We start from the raw sequence: 23708 nt of genomic DNA, 5'->3' as shown, positions 1-23708 counted from the left end.
TCTAAGAGATTTTTGAAAAGGAAGAAGCGGGTTTTGATCTTTGGCGTAGTAGATAAGTTTGTTCTCCTCGTTCTTAGCTACGCGGTGATACTAGTGGTAAGCTCTAACTCCGAATTTCGTTTTCGTGTTCATCATTCAAATTTGGGGCTTTTGATTTAATGATTCATAAATGGAACCCATTTAGTTGTTAATTGAAGATTAACACCAAGATTCGGGTTTATAAGTGTTAAAAGGCGGGTTTTGGGATGGTTAATGATTTAACCATGTTTAAGACTTGAGAATGGTGTATAATCACTAGTATTAGTGATTATTGATGTATTGAAGACCTTTAGGGTTCTTGTGGTTGACTAATTTTGACTAGAGTCAAAGTTAGGGTTTGTTGATGATTATGACCCGAATGTCGATTCGATGAGGTTTATAAACTTAAAATGGATTAAGTTAAAGTATAAAACCGAGTTAAATATGTTTTGGTGTCAAAACTTGTAATTGGTGAGATTTTGACTTTATGGGTCAAAATTAGGGTTTATGGGCGATTTTGAGAACGATAAGTGTTTAACACTTGTGTTTGGGTTTAATTAGCATATTAGGACCATTATCACTTGTGTTAGTGATTATTGATTAGTTTGGGCACAGTTTGTGCTTGGAAGTGCAATTAGGTCGAAATTGCACTAAGTGTCGAATTGGGTTGGTTTATAAATCCATCCTAATTGTGTTGTGGTATTTATGATAATGGAATAGGTACATTCCTTCGACGAGTTGCGGATTATTTCGGAAGCGTTTATCAAGGCGACAAGGTGAGTGTTAATATCCTATGTGCATATGTATGTGTAGGATGGGTACGGGTCGGGTGAAGTGGTTCTCGGTTACAGAGCTCACTTCACATATAGGTGGTTTTGATGGACTTGTGTATAGGTCCAATTAACACGGTTGTGCGTTTTGGTTGACCTCCTCTTGGCGAGGTGTACACTTGTGTGTACGTTATCACATGTATTGTGATGTGGTTTTGGATAACCCCGATGTGGTGGATTTTATAATCCCGTGACTGTGGGTTTTGGTATTGGAGAAGTGAATCGCGTGTAGTTCGGATTCATGATGACGCGTGTAGTTCGGTCGTCTTATTGAGGTAGCAATCTCGTGTGGTTTCGGATTACTAAGGCTCGTGTAGTTCGGCCAACCTCGATGTTGTCTTTGAAGATGGTAATCTCGTGTGGTTTCGGATTACTAAGACTCGTGTAGTTCGGCCAATCTTCATGGTGGAGTTTTGGTATTCGGCAATGGGTTAAGTGGTTAACCTTATTCATTTATATATTGTTCTATGTATATTAACGTATCGTTGTGTTATAGCTAACCCTCCGGGTGTAGCTTATTGGCGTTGTTCACATCGTCGTTGGTGAACTTATACTTTGTTGATATCTTTAGCTTGTTGCTTAGAGATCGTACGGTATGCTTAGTGTAGTTGCCTTATACATGGATGCTTCGGTATGCGGTATTTGATATTTGTGTGGCGTGTCCATTTTATACATATATATGTATGTAGTATATTCTCACTCACTAAGCGTTAGCTTACCCTCTCGTTGTTTACATTTTTATAGATTTGCTTGGATGCGGTGGCTCGGGTAAGCGTGGGAACTAGTGGACTCGCGTAGTTGCTTTAGAAGGCTTGCTTTTGGATTTGATTAGGATTGAGTAGCGTATCCCCAATCGCCATGCTCGGCTTTGTTTTATGTTAAAAATCATGTGGTTGAAAACTTGAATTTTGTACGAAAGTCGTAAAACGGTCGATGTGGGCCAGGTCTCGTAAAACTTATTTTTATGAATGGAACGTGTTAGTTTTTCATATATGAATATGTTGTGAAAAGCGTTTTGTCTAAATACATCGGGAAGTGGTCAAACATTTTCACGTTTCAAGACTTTTTGGACAATCCAGATCGGCGCGCCGCGCGGGGTACTGGCGCGCCGCGCCAGTTGCTGAACAAACAAAATTTTTTTTTGTGATACTTTAAGCGGGTTCGAACGTGGTTTGGTTTGGGTTGTTACATCAACAGTGCACCCACTACTTAGGGTGACTAAATACGCACCAAACTCGTGAGTTGGCTTGCTCACTTAACTAACCGAATCCATCGTACACTTCCCGACTCACAAAGAACTTGATGTGATAACTAGCACATCACCTGACACTACTATAAGCTAGGAACCAATAAAAGATTCCTAACTCGTCCCGTTCAACCCCAACCATGCCACGTTTCCTCCGTTCGGTACTTGTCATGTCATGCTTAGTGTCAAGATATACGGTTGTAATAATGGTGATCAGTCACTATTAAAAATGCGTACCTTACCATTTCCACATGGTCATGCAAAGTACTTTACCCGAACTGACGCAACATTCACACAAAATAACACGCGATAACTCCTAGTACCCGAAGGACCCAAGTCCTTACCGTGAACTCGATCACTCAAACCGCCAACATGCGAATCTCTCCAATAGATTCGTCCCTAGCACACCGCACCAAAAGATACATGTATATATACACCAATATACAATAATAATAAACGTACACAAGTACACCACAACAACAAGTCAACCTACAACCTAGGTGACTATCACTAAAACAACGTCCAAGTTCGCCTACTTACATTAGGCACTAGCAATCTAAGGCACTAAATTACACACAAAATAAGGCCCCACATAAACACACTTTGGACAAACACAAGTCCTAGTTAGTCACCTACTCTAAGGCACTAACAAATCTCAATCCGACCCGTAATCCTACAAGTCCCGCAAATAACGCACAACCGACAATAAGTCTAAGACTAGGCACCTATTCCAAGGTCACCTAATTCCCTTAGACTATGCTCTGATACCACTTGTAACGACCCAACCTAGTTTTACCAAAAACGCGTCTTAATTTTTTTTATATATAGTGCATCTGGACGGCGTCCAGTTATCTGGACGGCGTCCAGCAGTGAAGCCCAGGACGGTGTCCAAGCCATTTGGACGGCGTCCAAATGAACTAAAAGTTCCTGATCAGTTTTACAAATTCACGCGGGCGGAAAACTCGCCTCCCGACACTTTTAAAGGAAATGGTTTTCACAACATACTATAATAATTATAATTAAGAGATTTCCTCATTAGAAACGGGTTTTACATCACAAACGTTAATTAAAAGTATTTACACCACAAATACGGGTTAAGACTCAATAACCCAACCCAATACCAAGAGCATAATCCCGGGGACTACCAAATCCCCCATCCGCATCCAAATATCCAAAAGCTACCCCATTGAGTCCAAGAGCCCCTAAGCATCTAGTCTAACAACTAGCTAGCTTCATAATCACAATACCTGTAAAAAGGTAAACAACGAGAGGGTAAGCAAAGCTTAGTGAGTGCAACAATTATACATACACATATATAACCCATCTATTTGCAATCGCACCCACCAAATACCTCATACGAAAATATAACTCAAATAGCATGTCGTCATACTCATAATGCTAACAACTCGTACACTATCACAATGCCACATTAGCATATACTCAACACAATATATATAAACGTATAGCATGCTAAACAAAATCCAACAACATAATATGGTTAACCATAACGCTATGGTGCTACCGGCTCGTGGTTCACACCATACGCATTTGAGTCTCACTCATTTATAGTGCTACCGGCTCGTGGTTCACACTTGTTTATAGTGCTACCGGCTCGTGGTTCACACTTCGATGCTACCGGCTCGTGGTTCACACTTGTTTATAGTGCTACCGACTCGTGGTTCACACTTGATGCTACCGGCTCGTGGTTCACATCATGCTATGGAACTACCGGCTCGTGGTTCATACCATACCATTCACAAATAAACACGCAATATACATATACGCATAATTATTCCACTCACCTCGATTACATGAAGATCCAATCCCGCTTGAGCTCCTAATCATCTAAAAGTAAATCACCTAAGAGATTCACAACAAATAAGCTTTACACCTAAGCTTATACTCAAATCACCATAAGTGCAATTTCCGACCATTTACACATGCACTAACTTTGACTAAGTCAAAACTCACCCGAACTTCTCATAATCACAATCAACTTGTGATTATGTTCCAATAACACATTTTACAAAAGATTTGATCAACCATTCCCCCATTTGGACTCACGACCCGCCCAAATTGCCATAAAGTGCAATTTACACCTTTTTGCACTTTTAACGATATCCGAGGGTCCAAAATTAACAAGGCTTGCCCGTTTTCCCTAAATGCCCTATGACATCACAATTAGCCTTTAAACACTTTCTAGCTCGAGTTTTGCACCAAAAACCCATTTCGACCCTTAACAAAGTCAATTTCCAACGTTTGCTAGTTTTGACGCCAAAACACTTTTAATTCAAGTTTATACTCTTAACTTAACCCTTTTAGGTTTATAAACCTTACAAAATCGACAACCGATCCAAGATCACTAACGAACCCTAATTTTGACTTATTTCAAAAGTAGTCAACCAAATATACTCAAATGGTTTCCAACACTCCTATAATCACTAACACTAGTGATTATACACTATTTACGAGCTCTAAGCAAGGCTAAGTCGTTCACCAAACCAAAACCCGCAATCATCAACAATAAACCCGATTACTAGTTCAAATCTTCCATTAATGACTAATCGGGTTATCCCAAGAACATACAAGTTTAAACCCCAAATTGATTATCAAATCAAACAATAAAAACTCGGCGTTAGAACTTACCAACACTACCACAACGTAGCCGTGAACGAGGAGAACAACTTAAATCTCGCGACCCGACCCGAATCACACTTCTTATTCTCCAAATCCCCAACTCTCTCTCTAGAACCTCCTCTCTCTCTCTCTCTAGGGTTTGGTTGGGAGTGTTTGTGGGTGAAAATGAGGATAAGGGTGAGTTTAGATCAGTTTTGATGGTCCAAACGACCCCCAAGTGAAAAGACCCAAATACCCTCTTTTAAAAGCTTCAAAATGTCACAGCTGGCCCGTCAGGCCTTTTGGACGGATTCCAAAAAGCTTGGACGGCGTCCAGATTAACTGACTCAGCTTTCTGAACTTGTTTTGGTCGTAACTTTCAAACCGTAACTCCATTTTCGATGAATCAAATATCGTTGGAAACGTAATGAGATTTACTATCTAATGGTAAGGTTTTAGAACCTCAAATACAACTTTATTTAGGATCCAAATATACGCTTACATGCCTCGTATTTCGAATGACGTTCGAAATAACGCATAACTGAAAAACGGGGTGTTACAGCAACACATACAGATAACTAGCAGACCTAAACGTACAAAAGCCAAAAACTCGCAAGGATGATGAGGAAGCATCCAACGAAGAAAGACAAATGGAAGGGGCCTGCAAACTCGAAACAAACTCGAAAAGAGACTACACTGAACCAATCACCCAAAGCATGATCTAGGATCCGAAAGTCATCTCAACCAATCGATTTCCTTATCTCTCAATCTTCTTGCAATCCACTCGAAGCTCTTGATTTGAATTTCGTTGAGGGTCATGGTGCCATTCCATGACTTGTTCTTGAAAATTTTGGAGTTTCCATTTTTCCAAGTTAGGTACCCACACGTCTACTCAATGACTTGTCAAACTATCTCTTCTAAATGCGATAAGTTCCGGTTAAAGTTATCTTGGAAGGCATCACCAATGCTTAAATTTATAACATTGTTGACACCCCACCACTTAAGGAATTAATTTCTCAAAATTAGTCATGTCAACAGTGACTCAGTGAGACTAAATGACACATCATCAAAGATTGAACCATGTATATTTTGTTAGCAGAACTAAATAACTAAGTGTTATGTTAACATTAACGTATATTTTCCATTTTTTTAATTAGCACATGAAAACATATACTTAAAATACAATTTTAAGTAAAACAAATGTTAGGGTTGAATATACAATAATTACAATTTGGATAAGAGTAAAATATAAAGCAACTAGAGAGAATTCTAGAGTCACAAATTTTTCTTCAAAATTCAAGTTTATCTTTTACATTATCGCGTCCTTATTGTGTCTTCAGTAGAACGTAGAAAGCATCTACGGAGTGAAATACAAGATGGGGCAATATGGCACCGTCTTGATGATAGGTGGATGACGAAGGACGAAGGGTTCCATCTAAGAATCATTATTTAGTCACAAGGAGGAGTCGTCACTCATTACACTTGTCTCAGTTGATATCATACTTTATACGGAGTATTATTTTATTAGAGTATTTTAATATTGATAGCGATATTCGTAATCATCATGATTTATATATAGTTTATGATTTATGATGGGAAAAAAGAAAAAAGTAAGCTATTAAGATGACAAAAAGATAGTCACAAACAATTAATAATTTAAGCAAATTAGAACAACCACTTCTAGTTTAGATGTTAACGATACATCTTTACTAGAGTGGGATTTTGAATGCTTAATAGAGGTGAAGTATCATAAGAAACATCCACATATGTTGCTTATATAGCAATTAGATTATGATTATGATACCATTAATGACGTGACAACAAATACATTATTACAGTTGAGACAGAAATAAGTTGTCCATAAATTAATCGTGCAATATATGAGAATGGTACATTGTTGGAGATGGATCTTGTAATTTGTAAACCGTCTTTATATATGTCACGATCTAATTAAAAGATTTCTCCCAATTGAGCGCGCCTAACATATTTTTGATAGTAACATGATCACTATAACTGACTCCATTGAGTGTATACTTATTATCTTCGTTTTGATAATTTATGCAATTATATACATTATACATATTTACACAAATACCCTGACGATTTCCACTCGTTAAGACATAGAGTCCACTAAAGCATATCTTGAGTTGATGCAGAAATGGAATTTCCGATAGTTGATGACAAAAGATTTATATGAGAAAATATAAGTAAACGTGCTTTTGTTTGAGCTTCTAAAGATAAAGTTACATGAACACAAAGTTTACATTGAAGCCCTATATATATAATATAAAATAATATGTATATATGAAATTAGGTCATTCTTTCAACTAAAATCACATAACAATAGCAAGTTAGGACTATGAATAGTTTAGTGAAAACGATTGGAAAGAAATGAAAGTTTTGAAAGAGAAGTAATATTCATCCTACCTTTTATCAATAGCCACATGAATGAATATTATTTGAATTGACAAATTGAAAAATACATTTTTTTAACAAAATCACATATCATGGCAAATAACCCAAAATTTAAAAGAACTATTTTCATGTTTACCCTTTTTCCTAATGCTTGAAGCTTAATAGTAAACGAGTTCGAAATTATGGTTAAGTTTAGACTTCAGTTTGACTTGAATCAAACTTCTTGTCGTGGTAGTTAGTTATTTACGGAGTGTATTGCAGGAATTTAGAAACTAAAAGGTGTAAATATGTAAGTATATCATAAGATAAGGGGTTATATTGTTAGAATAGAAAGCGATAAAAAGGAATGAAATGAAAAACAAATCACGTGTTGGCAAGCATCAGAAGGAATCGACAAGGGCCGCGTTCACCGCTTTCACTTTCTCTCTCTGTTTCGTGTGGACTACTTAATTATTTATTTTCGTTAGATTATATTTTTATTATTTTTATTTAAATATTTAATGTAGTACTTAATAAATATTGAATCATTGATTTATTAAGTCGTGTCGCCGAAAGGTAAAACCCCACCCAACTTACCATTCTCAGTCGGCGAGTTATTCATTTTTTTTCTCCGGTCAACTCCACAACAACTACCTAGGGTTTGTTGAAATTTTTTGCCGGTGGTTGTTTGTTGCTAAAATTAACTGATTATTATAATGATTATGACGATGATGATGATGCTGATGATGAATTAACTAGTAATCCGATTTAGTTTTGTTCTAATTTTGAAATGGCGGAAAGTCAAAATTCGGTAGCTGAAGGTCAAATTTCTGATGCTAGTCAACCGATTGGCGATTGTTTGAATAAGGTCGGTGCTCCGGTTGATGTGATTGAGACTGCCGTCGCCGGCGATGGAGAAGTGACGGTGGAGTTAGGTACGGAAGAGGTGAAGAGAAAGCGAGGGCGGCCGTCTAGAGGTCAGGTGTATTTGAATCCGAACCCGAACCCGAACCCGAACCCGAAACTGAAAGCTAGGGCAGCTAAAAGGGAAGCTGTGGTGCCGGAAGAAGATGAAGATGTTTGTTTCATTTGTTTTGACGGTGGTAGTCTAGTGTTGTGCGATCACCGGTATGTGTATTTGATTTGATTTTAGTGATGAATTTGATGAAATTGCATGTGATCGTTAGTTTAAGGAAGTGAATATTATTAGTAATTGATGATATATGTAAGTTTTTGAATTATGTGTATTTATGATTAGGGGCTGTCCGAAGGCGTATCATCCAGCTTGTATTAAACGAGATGAAGCTTTCTTCGAATCCGCAGCTAAATGGGAATGTGGTATGTTTTCCTGTTTGATTTTATTCAATTTTGTAATTATCTTATAGCCTGTAGAACAAGAAATGAAGTTTTATCAGGTTTATACTAACTCTTCTTAATAAGCTAGGGTTTTTATCTCTAGGCAGGTGAAAACTATAAGTAGTAACTTTGTAACTTCAAGATGTTTTGGGCCTTAAGAAATGTGCAGAAGATAATGTATGAATGTGGATGATGTGCTTCTATATACGAAGCAACATAAAAGGGAAAACAGTTTGCTAGGGTTATGGTTTTTAGGTAGGTGTGATAGGAGACTTTAACGCGAAACACGTTCGACACTGTTAAATGTAATGTGTATGGAGAAAATTGAGAGCAGATAGTTTGTAAATATAAGGTGTTTAGGCTCTTAAACTCGTGACTCAACAGTCAGATATAAATTTATACAAGTTTAGGATTATTTTTATTTCGATAATATGTTAGGATGATAAAAATAAAAAATCTAGCTATTTTTGCATAACTAGCAATAGGAGACAGTTCGTAAGCTGTACACGTGCTTCCCATCTACAAATTGTATTTAAGACAGCCCGGCATTCTACTTTTGTTATCGGAATCTGATCTTTATTATATGTCTGGATATGTAACTGTTAATATCAACTATACATGTACATACGGTAGATTATAATGCTACATAATCTACTAATGTCTTGCTAATCTGCATGTATTCCAGGTTGGCATATATGTAGTATATGCCAGAAGACAGCACATCATATGTGCTATACTTGTACATATTCATTGTGCAGAGGTTGCATAAAGAAGGCTGATTATGTATGTGTTAGAGGTGATAAAGGCTTTTGCACTATATGCATGAAAATGATCATGTTAATTGAGAATAATGGTCAGAGCGAGGATGGAAAGGTATGCAAGTTCTTATAATCTTAATAGATGTGATCATTTATATTCTTTATAAAGCCCCGAGTATTATCTTATATTTATGTATATATGTACAGGTTCAAGTTGATTTTGATGATAAACTTAGTTGGGAGTATCTATTTAAGGTATATTGGGTTTACACAAAAGGAAAATTATCATTAACCCCGAATGAGCTTACAGAAGCTAAACATTCCTGGAAAGAAGCTAGTACAATATCATCCGTTCTTCCATTAAGCAATGTACATAATAATACAGCCAATGATTTGAGGAGTGTGACATCACCAATATCCGTTAATAGTTCAGAGGAAAATGAATCTAAACGAAGAAAGATAGATGATCAGGTCAAAATTGAAAATGAAACTGTAAATACGGAAAAATTGGAAAATGACAATGTTGAAGGTGATATTGTGGTTGGATGCAATAACTGGGCAACCAAAGAGCTATTGGATTTTGTTGGTCATATGAAGAATGGGGACACGTCTGTATTATCTCGGGTTGATGTGAAGGCACTTTTAAAGCAGTACGTAATTAGAAATAATCTTCGTGATCCAGAAAAGAAAAATCAGATCATTTGTGATTCAATGTTAATGAGTCTCTTTAAAAGACCACGTGTTGGTCATGTACAAATGTCAAAGCTTCTAGAAGGTCATTTGTTTGTAAAAGAAGACTTACCAAAGACATGGGTCAAACGTATGACTGCACATGATGATGATGATTGGACAGGTGACAGTGTTGTAAAGGTATCTAAAGTTAAGAAACGGAGAAATTGTACTGCTAAGGGTGATGAAACAGCACATGCAGTACAGAACAAATTGGATGATTTTGCTGCGGTTAATGTTTACAATATGAATTTGATATACTTGCGGCGCGATTTGATGGTACAACTTTTAGATGATATTGAAAATTTTCACGAAAAGGTGATTGGGTCAGTTGTTAGGATAAAAATATTGGGTAGTGATTTGCAGCATGATATGTATAGACTTGTACAAGTTGTAGGTATGTCATTTTCTTTTGGCCCATTTTTGTGTGATTTGATTATTTATCTTTTGAAGGACCTAAAGTTCACTTTCAATATTGCAGGTACGAGTAAGGTGGATGTACCTTATAAGATTGACAACATTTCAACAGATGTTATGCTGGAAGTGTTAAATTTAGACAAGAAGGAGATTATATCAGTTAATGCTGTTTCGGATAAAGACTTCTCAGAGGTGACTATGTTAATTAATGCTGTTAGTATACATGTGTTACATACATGAACGGCGAAGGAGGGTTCTTTCATTTGCCTATCATTGGGTTGAATTAAACGGTGATTTGATCTGACCGTAAACTCAACTGATGGATCATGATCTAAACCCATGACCAACTAATTTACCCATACATTTTTTAGTTTTCAACCTAAGTCCTTAATATATACACCCCATTCCCATTCCTTGCCGACACTATTACTGAACCCCTTCTCAATTTGGCTTTTTATAATTATGCGTGTATTGTCATCCTGATATCTAAGTTTAAATGGAAAAATATTTCACAATCCCAAATATTATTTGTTAAGAAAAGGTTACTCTAGTTCCGAAGTGTAATTACACATATAGGGTCACTTTATGGAACTGTCATAAATCAAGTAGAAAATGTTACTTGCCTTTATAATAATCGCAATAAAGGTCACTTGGATTTTCAAAGCGTGGTCATCGTATGTTTACTAGAAGAGCCTAAACGAAGTTGATACGTTGCTTAATGGAACCAAACGAGCATTCTTAAAATAATCTGTACATCGCATTGTAAAAAAAAAAAAAAAAAACTAACACAGTTTGGCGTACAGTTCATACTCTTCAAGTGTTTTCAACATTGATACATTAAGTTATATATGAAGTATTTTCTAAATTTATCATATTAAAGAGTTATAAGGTTTTCTCTGTTCAGGTTAAGGGAGAGCGAGTAAACCAACCCCATACTCTAATTTATGGAGCTGGATTACTCCTTGGCTGTTTCCAACCCTTCCCTAGCCACCACAAGATTCGAACCTCGGACCTATTGCTAGGATATTAGGGCCCCAACCACTGGGCTATCTTGTGATGGAAATTATCATATTAAATGTGATCAAATTACGGGGATATGATCATTATTGCAAATGTTCATCATATTTAAGCATCTTGCTAAAATCTAATCCTGCTTAGAAATACGTTATCATAGAAAATGGATGATACTTAATACTTCATTACCAAGTATGGCATTTTAGTTTCTTAATTATAGGAAAATAATAAACAGCTAATGGCTGGCAAATATGAGCGATACTGTTGTTAGCCTAATATGTCATCAAAAAGTGAGGCATATATGTACAACAATAAAATGATCATATTCATAAATAGATCACCCAAGTTTTGACCTGTTTAAATGGATTGACCTATCAGACTGGGTGGATCAAGTATTCAGTCTGTTAGATTGTTTAATTGAATTAGATTGGGTCTAGATCACGGCCTGACCCATATAAAGGTCTATGACAGACCGTCACCATGAATGAGATTGTTTGTTTACGTGGTGGTTGATGGATGTAAGAACTTGTAAGCCTTTCTATGGAAGTTTAGAGTACCATATGCTCTTTAAAACTTTGTCTATTAGGGCTGCAAACTAGTTGAGCTTTCATCGTGCTCAAGCTTTGTCAAACTAGTTGAGCTTTGTCTATTAGGGCTTACAAACTAGTTGACCTTTGTTGCCTGATTAACATTAGGGAGAATTTTACTTGCATCCTTATACACACTCATTATTACGTTAATATCCTTGTAAATTATTAAATTACGTCAATATTCTTGCAAAACAAGGATATTGATGTGGAAAAATATTAGCGTGATATTGAAGCTTAACGAGGTTAAATGTGAAATTCTTTTATAATTTTATGTTCTCCATAATATTTTTGTTTTTTGTAATAATATTGTTTCACACCATTTTCAGGAAGAATGCAGGCGTCTACAACGAAGTATAAGATGTGGGCTTGTACAACACTTTACTGTTGTAAGTTTGCATGCCTAATTTATTGAAAAATTTATGTTTGTATTACACTTAAATTCATGCTAATAATTTTGCTTCCTTTAGGGTGAAATTCAAGAAAAGGCTGTGGCCCTGCAATCACTCAAGCTAAATGATGTGAGTTTATATGTATTACTTACATTTTTTTTATCAAGCAAAATATGGTTCTGGTGTATGTTGCTTTTTTGCTTAATTGTTTCTAAGTTCTTTTCTTCGTATAATTTAGTGGACGGAAAAGGAGACATTGCGGCTCACTCGTCTTCGAGACGTAGCATGTGAGAAAGGGCATAAGAAAAGATATCCTTAATTTTACATCAATTATATTTTTCCATAAGATTTATTGCATGTCAACTTAAAATTATTCACCACCTTGCATTTTTTGGAACGTCTTAACTAACCCTACGTATAGAGAATGTGTGGAAAAACTCAAACTTCTGAAGAAACCTGACGAGCTAGAACGCAGATTACAACAGATCCCGTTGGTTCATTCTGATCCAAAAATGAATCCACATTATGAATCAGATGATACCGAGGAGTATTTCAACAAGGAACACGGTTTGTTCAATTTCTTTATACATTTTTATACGTCCACTATCAACTTTCAATAACCAGTGGTTTCATTGAACTTCACAGGAGTTCACACGGGGTCAGAATATTCCAGTGTCACCATTAAGAAATCACGTTCACCTAAAAGAAGGGCAGCACGATTAAATGATGCTGATAGCAAATTACAAAAAGATGAAAAGCCCACAACTGAAATCATTGCGGATCATCCAACTATTGAAGACAGATCTACCGAAGTTACCGATGAACCAAACGTTGAAAAACAAGAATCGGGTCTAACTTTGGAGAAAACGCAACAGGAGATTGGTTGTAATGATTCCACAATCACCAAATTGGATCAGCAACCCACAATAAGCTCGTCTGTATCCAACGATACACCCGAAACAGTAACTTCATCACACAGTGATGTAGGGTGGCATTATCTGGATCCGAACGGAAAAGTTCAAGGGCCGTTTTCTCTGGTTCAGCTTCAAAGGTGGAGTACAACTGGATACTTCCCTATCGATATGAGAATATGGACAAGCGACAAGGACAACTCACTACTTCTGAATGATGTATTAAAACAGCAATTTCCAGAGTACTATGTGTCGAACGAGACTATAGTTACTCCCTCCAACAAAACCGAAAATCACTTTGAAGGCCCTAGTGTTTCTGGTGCAATCGAATCATCCACCGTTGATGCTGTGAATCATGAGAAGTTATCTGATAGTCAACAGAATTTGAGTGCTAATAATGAAATGAATTGTAACCCGCCTTGCGTTGAGTCAACTGTACAAATTTGTAGCTCGAGTACGCCTTGTAATATGGACGCTTCCACATCTTCGAAAGATGCAGCTCTCGTGAGTTTGCCGGGTCCCACACCAAAGATGGTCAACGAGGATGAAAAGATGCCTTCTTTGCTTGATTCAGAAGTGTTCGTTCATGATTCGGGTAACCCGTCTAGCTGGAGTACTGCTTCAAGTTTAGTTGTTGGGGGACCGACACTTTCAGTCAAACGTGAGGAATGGGTTGACTCTGGAATTGTATCGGCATCTTCTTTACCTTTACAGGTGACGGCAGATCACGTTGCTACTCCAACTTCTAACATTGATATCGACATTAATATAAATTCATCACAACCGACTACATGTGATGAGTTTACAACATGGCAAGGAGTGAGTGAAATGATTGAGTTTAGCACTTTAGCAGAGGAATCTGTTTCAGATCTGTTGGCTGAAGTTGACGCTATGGAGTCACAATACGGATTACCGTCACCTACTTCAAGAAGGAACAGTTTCGTTGACGATTTATTCGGTTCGTTTGACGAGTTCAGTCCCACCCCCGATCAGGGTACCAGAAGCGACGGCTTTAGCTCTAGTGGAGATGTACAACAACTACCTTGTAAATCTAATACAACAGATGAACATTTAGTTGGATCCAATGTCTTTGATTTCATGAAAATGTCCAATGGCTTGCAACAACAATCGTTTATCATCCCTGAAATACGTGGTCATGGTCACAGTCAAGGTCAGACCATTTGTATTCCTCAGACTACAAATACAGACAATACTGGTTTTAATTGGCCAGAAATGGCTCAGGGGATGATTGACATAAATAGTTCTGCTAAGGCTGAAGGTGACGAGGGGGAGTTTGAACTAAACGCTAACGATGTTCAAGTTAAAGTGAAGATGGGGAATGGGACCCACATCCAACCTATTGCATCTCATGTTTTATCAGGTGAACAACCGATGCAAGAACCAAAGACCACCTTTGGTGCTAAGTTAGTCAATAGAGTTGCTCAGATCAAAGGTACAGCCAACCACAAGAGAACTAAAGACACCGAATTTCTTCAGCCAGAACCGATTCAACCACATCCTCCTTCTTTGACTTTGGGTTTGGATCCGTTTGACCCGAGTGATTTGGAATCAGAAACAATGCAAGGTAAATTTAATCATACAGGAAGACATCGTCAAGGTAGGAGTAGTAATAGTCCGCGAGATAAAAGTAATCAACTTAATGAATCAGGCCACAGCAGGATAAGTAGGAGTTCATGGAACAGGCAGTCTTCGTTGGGTAATAATGGCAGCAAAGGGCAGCGTGTATGTAAACTTTACGAGAGTGGAAGGTGCAAGAAAGGATCATCATGCAAGAATCTGCACTCTTTAGCATGAGGTTGAGGTAGTTTGTTGGTCTTTTTTGTATAATCAATTATTTTTGTCGTTAATAATTATTATAATTATATAATATTTATAAAGCGTGTTGTCGGGTTAAGTAGATACTGCTCAATGTGTTAGTTTAATGTAATGGGTATCAATTAAAGTAGATGCCCTCGGTCATAATTAAATTATCTAAATACAATTCTCTTCATTTGCCCAACATTGCGATTTAACTACTTTATGTTACATCTTGTAAAGTTTCTTCTGATTACACTTTTGTTGTTAGTAGTGAACACATTAAGGTGTTGTCTATTTGACTGTACCTTTTCATTGAAACACGAGGATGCTGTTAAAATGTGGTGTATGGTCTTGTCTGAATTAATTAGATGAATAGACTATGCATTATGATCAAGGCTGTTGATACCGTTGCAGTTCTCATGAGTGTTGGCAGTGGCGGTATGGATTTTTTTTCACCGGGGGTAAAAAAAAAATTTAAAACCGTAGCAATTTTTTTGGGCAAAATATGGAGGTTTTGGGACTAAAAAATGGAGTTTTTTAAGGCAAAATTTGAAGGTTTTGAGGTAAAATTTAGAGATTTTTGGGCAAAATTTGAAGGTTGAGGCAAAATATTTAAGTTTTGGGGCAAAAAAAAAAAATCCACCGGGTTAAAGTCGAAAAATTCAAAATTTTTACACTGAAAATTACAAATTTACTGGGGCGGTCGGCTGCCCCCGCTTGTCCCTTCATAAAATCGCCCCTGAGTGTTGGCCGAAGAACGTGATGATGCATGTCCTCAAATCTAGATAAGAGTTGGAACGTGCATCGTCCAAAGCTGTAGACGCAATGATATCGAGCATAGAAACTTAACATCTCCGGAACATAATGAGCAAAAGTACAAAAAACATTATGTATTTTCACACGGGTACGTGGCCTGAAAAGTTCCACGTGTGTATTTTCTTATAAGACCGTTCATATTCATAACATATTTCTTCAAATTAACAAATTATCAAATTAACTAACAAATTATCAAATTAACAATGTCCAATCAGTAGGATGACAAAATGACCTGTATCCGATAGGGAAACCCAAAACCTGTTATAATTGGGCCGGGTCTGACCCGAGTCCGTCAGTTCATGGCTGGGTATGGGATGGTTACAAAAAATTTCCGGGTTCGGGTATGGTTTTGGATACAAACCCGTTTACCCGACCCACATACCCGTATACCCGGCCCGATGAATTTTAATAATTATTTTTATGTAAATTTTTAATATTAGTATTATATTGTTAATGTATGAAAGATTTCTCTTATTTGTTTTGAAAACGAATATAATTTTATTGAATATAATCATATACAACAAGTTTTCGAGATGTGATATTTTATATACTTGGTGTATTTGAGTATTTTGAAAACTTTTTAATCAACTTTTTGTATGTGATATTTTATAATACTTTAAAAATAAAGTAGTTAAGTTATTTTTCGATATTTTGATTTGGTAACTTATAGAAAAATAGATGCATAATGACTAATCGGGTATACCCGTTTACCCGTGGGGAATCCCGAAATCCGATATTATGTAAGTAAACGGGGACCCGACGGGTTTGGGGCCGGGTTTCTTAATCGGGTTCGGGATTAACTAAACCCGACCCGATGTCATCCCTATCGATCAGTGCATAGTCAACATTTCCTTTTCATCACTCATTCATCACATATCAACATTATTCATAAAACATTATTCATCACGGTTGATCTCCGGATTAAAGAAAATCTTTGTAATCTATATAGGATTTGATTCTTCGATGATTAAAGAAATTATGATCCTCTTCGATTTAATGCGATGATTCATCTCGATTTTTCTGTCGGATATTTCACTATAAATCCACCTCCTTCGTTTTCTTTTAATTCACACCTTCTATTCTTTCTCCCTCAATTCTTACTTTAAAATTATTCGTCAATATGCTTCATCCAGTGCTGATTCTTGATATATTCCTCACTTTCATATCTGTCGTTCTTCTTTTTCATCTACCTCCGGAAGAATCTATTTACTTCTACTATACTCTTGGTTTTATAGTGTTTTTTGTTCTCCCGTGTCTTTATATTGCTATATGCATCGATATATACGGTTTATAGTTTCTGGGTTGTTGTTGGGTTTTATATCTTCCCTTATATTTCGATGTCCCTGCTTCTGTCTTCTATAATCATTGTCATCCCCAATTAATGCTCTCTTTTATTTGCTGCGATTTATACTCCAATTTCTATTTCGGAGTTTTGTCCTTTCGTTTCTTCTTCTTGCGATTAAGCACCGCTTGTAATGGTCTAGAATTCGCATATATGAATTTCGGAATGAACATTGTTAATGTTCTAAGAAGAAAATTGTAATGGCACGATCTTGACTTGTCAAATTACTAGAATACCTCGGATAAGGCCGAATCATCAAGAAATATTTTCTTGATATTTTAGAGGTTAAAGAGAATACAAGAGTCGTGTAACATAGAACATGACGACGTTATAATCTGTGAATCATCACGTTTCATTTAGAAACTCAGCATGACTTACTGTAATATAATCACGTTGATCAAGTGTCATTATATTATACTAGTTCATACTTCAGTTCCCAACACTACTTCAAAAATATTCCTATTTTAAATTCGAAAGTTTCAGAATTTAGAAACTAAAATAGTTTCTTTTATGATGTAATACAGACAGCACGAAGAGGTAAATGATTTCAGATAAGAATAATTATGGAAATATCTTCAGAAACATGGAGGATATTTATAATGAAAGATACGATGATATCTTAAAATTTCTAATATCAGAGGATGATGAAGAATATTGTCCGTAAGGGTTTAGAGTCAGGAGCAAGGTATTCGATAATGACTTCAGCAGACATGGAATCATTTGGATTCTTTGAAGGTAGATTTCGTCCTTGTGATTTATCCACAGCCTTCTTCATGGTTTGCTCAATCCGTATTTTTCAGTACCAAATCTTCTCTTTTTCTGAGCTTTGCTAACACACTACTCTTTATCATCAAACTTTTTACTATTAAGGTCGTTTATAGTTTTTGCTGCTTCATCAGTATTTCGAGAACTAGTTCGCAGTTTAGGGTGTTTTTCAGAAACTTCACATTCAAAGTATATAAGTCCAGAAGATAGACACATATAATTGTTGGTGTAGACATGCTGCGAGATTTCAAAATACTGATTGCTAATTTCCGATGATTCGTATGGCAATTCTCGTTACAAGATGCAGATGAGTAAATGATGGGGTTTTGATAAATATAAAGATTTTCAGAAAGTCAAAGATCAATAAAGTTGTTAATAAGTTTACTGCAAATGTGGCGAGATATGAAAGGTTCCTCGGTAATAATGATGAAGGGGTAATCATTATAATAAGGCTTATTCGATTGAACAATTAAAGTTGGTTTGCTGGAGCTGTGACAAAACCGTCTATTTTTAGAAGGGATTGAAAAGTTATTTTAGCTAGTAAATGTCAAAAGGTCTGACATGGATACATGTTAAATTATGACTTTAGTTTCAAGAGTTTTTCAGGTACGTAACTGTGGATAACATGTGGTTGGATCATCATCTCGATTGTTCATTATTTGAAGTGTCTTCAGGTATTTCGAAGGGTTTGAACACAGATTATAATCGTTAATATACATACGATGTTCTAACACAGTTTTGAAGTTAAAGTATAGCTTTGAAAGATGTAAGAATCTAAGAGTGATGATACCGGTTATAACTTGAATTGAATTCGGCGATTTCAAAATCAGAATATGTAATTAGATTTTTTGAATGAGTATGGTTGTTTTGATTTCTATAAAAGAATGTATATTGTTGTGAAAGTAGGGAGTATAATGGATGATCTACTGAATCAGATTCGAAGAATGTAACATATTAATTGTGAATTTATATATCTCTCGGGTATTACCTACCCGTTAAAAAAAATGTCACAATTAATATTGTGTACAAAAAAATTTTATTACAGTCTTTATGGAAATATATGTGTATATTTCTTCAGATGTAATATAGATTTAATGCGTTAATATTAAATTAAACTCACTTGATTTATGGTCAAGGCTAGGATAGATAATTTATAAACTTTAGAAATTACATAATCATCGTAGAATGTTTTCCCAATGAAGTTATGAATCAATACTTCATCGTTGTGGTATTCCTTAGTATCTACAGGGCGTATGACGTCGATGCTCATGGGACAGATTGTGAAGTTGAGGTTTGCGATGCGGTTGTTATTGGTGGTGGTAATGGTACTGTTGATGTTGTTGATGGTGGTACTTGTTATATTGCTGGTGCTGCTGCTGGTGTTTGTAACCTTTGCACCATATTCTCCAAAGCCACTACCCGAGCGCGAAGCTCGTTGACTTCTTCTATTACACCTGGGTGATTGTCGGTTCGGACGAGCGGATAAATAAGATCTAGAATTTGGTGTAGTATATAATCATGACGAGATACTCTGGAAATGAGAGAAAATGGTGTTTCGAACAGGTTCGCCGGTAAGTGCTTCAGGTTCATTGCCAAGAGGAAAATTTGGTTGGTGAAAAGGATTGTATTCTTCTCGTCTCCATTGATTAAGTAGGCTACGAACCCATCGGATGAATTGGGGGATGGCTAATTGATTGATTCATTCTGGTGACGCTGCTTTCGGAGCTTAGGTAAAATTCCATATCGGAATCCGAGGGACTTGAACTAGTGGTGAGTTCCATTTCGTACGATTAGATAAAGGGTTTTCGATATGAAATGATTTTCGGATGTCGGATGATATTCTAATTATATAGAATACCTATACATAGTACGGAAAATCTCGTAGATTACGAAGGGATTTAAGGAATCGTGTCAGATAAAGTCTACAGTAACAGATACGCTAAGATATGAATTAGCAGATACGCTAAGATATGAATTAGCAGATATGCTAAGATATGAATTTATCTGTACACTACCTATCAAATAAGTGCAGGAAGTCATGTCTAGACTTATGAATGATAAGCAGGTAATTTCCTAAGGATGGTAAGTAGATGATTTCCGACTAAAAATGATAAACAAAACTTTTGACATGCAGACACGGTCGAAGTCCAGACTCACTAATGCATCTTAACAACTATCAGTTAGACACACTAATGCAAGACCTGGTTCGCTAAGACCACCGCTCTGATACCAACTGAAAGGACCCGTTCATATACATTATAAACGATTCACAATAGTTGATTACATCGCGAGGTATTTGACCTCTATATGATACGTTTTACAAACATTGCATTCGTTTTTAAAAGACAAACTTTCTTTACATCAAAAATTGACGGCATGCATACCATTTCATATTACATCCAACTATAATTGACTTAATATTAATCTTGATGAACTCAACGACTCGAATGCAACGTCTTTCAAAGTATGTCATGAATGACTCCATGTAATATCCTTAAAATGAGCTAATGCACAGTGAAATATTTCTTTAATACCTGAGAATAAACATGCTTTAAAGTGTCAACCAAAAGGTTGGTGAGTTCATTAGTTTATCATAATCAATCATTTCCGTAATAGTAATAGACCACAAGATTTCAGTTTCCATAAATATCCGTACACTCGCAAGTGTTTAAAAGTATTCTATAAGTTGTAGGCACCCGGTAACAAGCCTTAACATTCATGTTTTACCCTCTGAAGTACACCAGATCAGGTGTGTTTAAAATAACCTCGAAGTACTAAAGCATCCCATAGTCAGGATGGGGTTTGTCAGGCCCAATAGATCTATCTTTAGGATTCGCGCCTACCGTACATAGACAAGTAGTTTAATGTTACCAACCTAAGGGTATATTTCTGGTTTAAACCCACATAGAATTAGTTTTAGTACTTGTGCCTACTTCGTAAAACATTTATAAAACAGCGCATGTATTCTCAGCCCAAAAATATATATTGCAAAAGCAATTAAAAAGGGAGCAAATGAAACTCACAATACTGTATTTCGTAGCAATTATGTATATGACGGCACTGAACAAGTGCAAGGTTTATCTCGGATTCACGAACGTATCAATATTGTGATTCAATATTGCAGGAAAGTACGTAGACGCAACGAAAATGATAAACGTTAGGTTGACCTCACGAGCAATACCCTCGATCAATACCCATAACCTCCATAGCTATAACCCATAATTTCCATAGCTCTATCCCATTTGAAAACTTATTTTGAAATCGTCCGAGTATAACTCCGTCGTAGTATTTTATGTATACTAATAATATCTTGAAATAATACAAAAAAAAAAATATATATATATATGTAATTCGATTGAGAGAGTTTAGAGAAATATATTTTCAAGTTTCTATGAAATAATGAAACCTATTGAATTCTATTTATAAAAGATTTTTGAATTATTAAAGTGAATTATTAAAGTATGAATTATTAAAGTGAATTATTAAAGTATGAATTATTAAAGTGAATTATTAAAGTGAATTATTAAAGTATGAATTATTAAAGTGAATTATTGAAGTGAATTATTAAAGTATGAATTATTAAAGTGAATTATTAAAGTATGAATTATTAAAGTGAATTATTAAAGTATGAATTATTAAAGTGAATTATTAAAGTATGAATTATTAAAGTGAATTATTAAAGTATGAATTATTAAAGTTAAAGTAAAATAAAAGTAAAGTAAAGGTAAAGTTAAAGTATAGTAAAAGTATAAAACTATATACGTATAATACGCGTATAAATATATATAATATTAATTTAAATCATTATATATATTTAATAAAATAAATTATAAATATCGTTATCTTTATCATACTGGTTAAGTAATGAGTTGTCAAAAGTGGTTCTAGATATTTATAAAAGATATATACGTTTTAATAATAAAGTTCTTTTTAAACTGAAAACGTTTTTTGTACTTTTGAAACTAAATCAAATAAATATGATAATTTTGTTTTCCAAAACTAAATATATTTAAGAATCATTTTGTTAAAAGGTTAAAATAATAGAAATCGTTATACCACAAAACATTTTAGAAAAGTAGAATTATATATATTCATAATAGGTTTCAAGTTTTTTAAATTACAGTCTGTTGGTGAAGTATGGGATAAAGTCCAAAGGTTAAATAAACGTATGAAATCATCTTAATGAAAAATGTCGAGTTACTTAACTTGTCGATATCCAACATCTAAGTTATTTACACTCCACGTTCTTATTTTCATATTAAATAAAATGAAAGTTAACATAGTTATCTTATCAAGGTCACGAGGAAAATATTATAAAACATGCCTTGGAAATAAAACAGGAATTTCCACTAACCCTTGTCTAGTTCCCGTTAATTGACACATTTGTTCTTATTTATAAATCACTTTACCATTTTTCGAATGTTGTCAAAAAGAATAGATTTCTTAAATCACAGTGGACCTCATAACATAGGCCCGTAATCATATCATAATGTATCTGATAATTCAATCATTTGATATTATCTCTTAATTCTGTCGATAAATATATCGAAAAAAATACGTTCATGTAAAGTATCATATATCTAATACTTTGTTAATATTTTCAGTTAATATTATATATTATATATACATATCTATATACTCATAATTGTTCGTGAATCGTCGAACACGGTCAAAGGGTAATTGATTACATGAATGTAGTTTCAAACTTTTTGAGATTCAACATTACAAATTCTGTTTATCGTGTCGGAAACATATAAAGGTTAAGTTTAAATTTGGTCAGAAATTTCCGGGTCGTCACAGTACCTACCCGTTAAAGAAATTTTGTCCCGAAATTTGATCGAGGTCGTCATGGCTAACAATAAGAATGTTATTATGACGAATATAAGTTGATTCATAGGGTTTTATCATGATTGAGAAATATGGATAAAATAATTCGATTACTCGAAACGTATGAGTGAAGCTATCGTAAAAGAGTGAAATGAGAAAATAGGGATTCGTCTTATCTTTTGACGTCATCACGGTTGATCTCCAGATTAAAGAAAATCTATGTAATCTATATAGGATTTGATTCTTCGGTGATTAAGGAAATTATGATCCTCTTCGATTTAATGCGATGATTCATCTCGATTTTTCTGTCAGATATTTCACTATAAATCCACTTCCTTTGTTTCCTTTGAATTCACACCTTCTATTCTTTCTCCCGCAATTCTTACTTTAAAATTATTCGTCAATATGCTTCATCCAGTGCTGATTCTCGATATACTCCTCACTTTCATATCTGTCATTCTTCTTTTTCATTTACCTCCAGAAGAATCTATTTACTTCTACTATACTCTTGGTTTTATAGTGTTTTTTAGTTCTCCCGTGTCTTTATATTGCTATATGCATCGATATATACGGTTTATAGTTTCTGGGTTGTTGGGTTTTATATCTTCCCTTATATTTCGATGTCCCTGCTTCTGTCTTCTATAATCATTGTCATCCCCAATTAATGCTCTCTTTTATTTGCTGCGATTTATACCCCAATTCCTATTTTGGAGTTTTGTCCTTTCGTTTCTTCTTCTTGCGATTAAGCACCGCTTGTAATGGTCTAGAATTCGCATATATGAATTTCGGAATGAACATTGTTAATGTTCTAAGAAGGAAATTGTAATGGCACGATCTTAACTTGTCAAATTATTAGAATACCTCGAAAAAGG

The 23708-nt window shown here is 35.3% G+C and overlaps 1 protein-coding gene across 1 annotated transcript; it reads left to right on the top strand.

The window, feature by feature from the left end:
* The first annotated feature begins 7894 nt into the window (after positions 1 to 7894).
* Positions 7895 to 15336, top strand: LOC139859465 (zinc finger CCCH domain-containing protein 44-like). Its single transcript, XM_071848253.1, has 10 exons — positions 7895 to 8232; positions 8363 to 8442; positions 9146 to 9333; positions 9426 to 10344; positions 10429 to 10556; positions 12295 to 12354; positions 12436 to 12486; positions 12596 to 12666; positions 12773 to 12924; positions 13003 to 15336. The coding sequence occupies exons 1-10, from the start codon at positions 7895 to 7897 to the stop codon at positions 15081 to 15083; spliced, it is 4068 nt and encodes a 1355-aa protein (XP_071704354.1). The 3' UTR covers positions 15084 to 15336.
* The last annotated feature ends 8372 nt before the right edge of the window (positions 15337 to 23708 follow it).

Source organism: Rutidosis leptorrhynchoides, chromosome 7 (assembly GCF_046630445.1).
Source record: "Rutidosis leptorrhynchoides isolate AG116_Rl617_1_P2 chromosome 7, CSIRO_AGI_Rlap_v1, whole genome shotgun sequence".
NCBI classification, from domain to species: Eukaryota; Viridiplantae; Streptophyta; class Magnoliopsida; order Asterales; family Asteraceae; genus Rutidosis; species Rutidosis leptorrhynchoides.
This window is presented reverse-complemented; position numbering and strand designations above follow the sequence as displayed.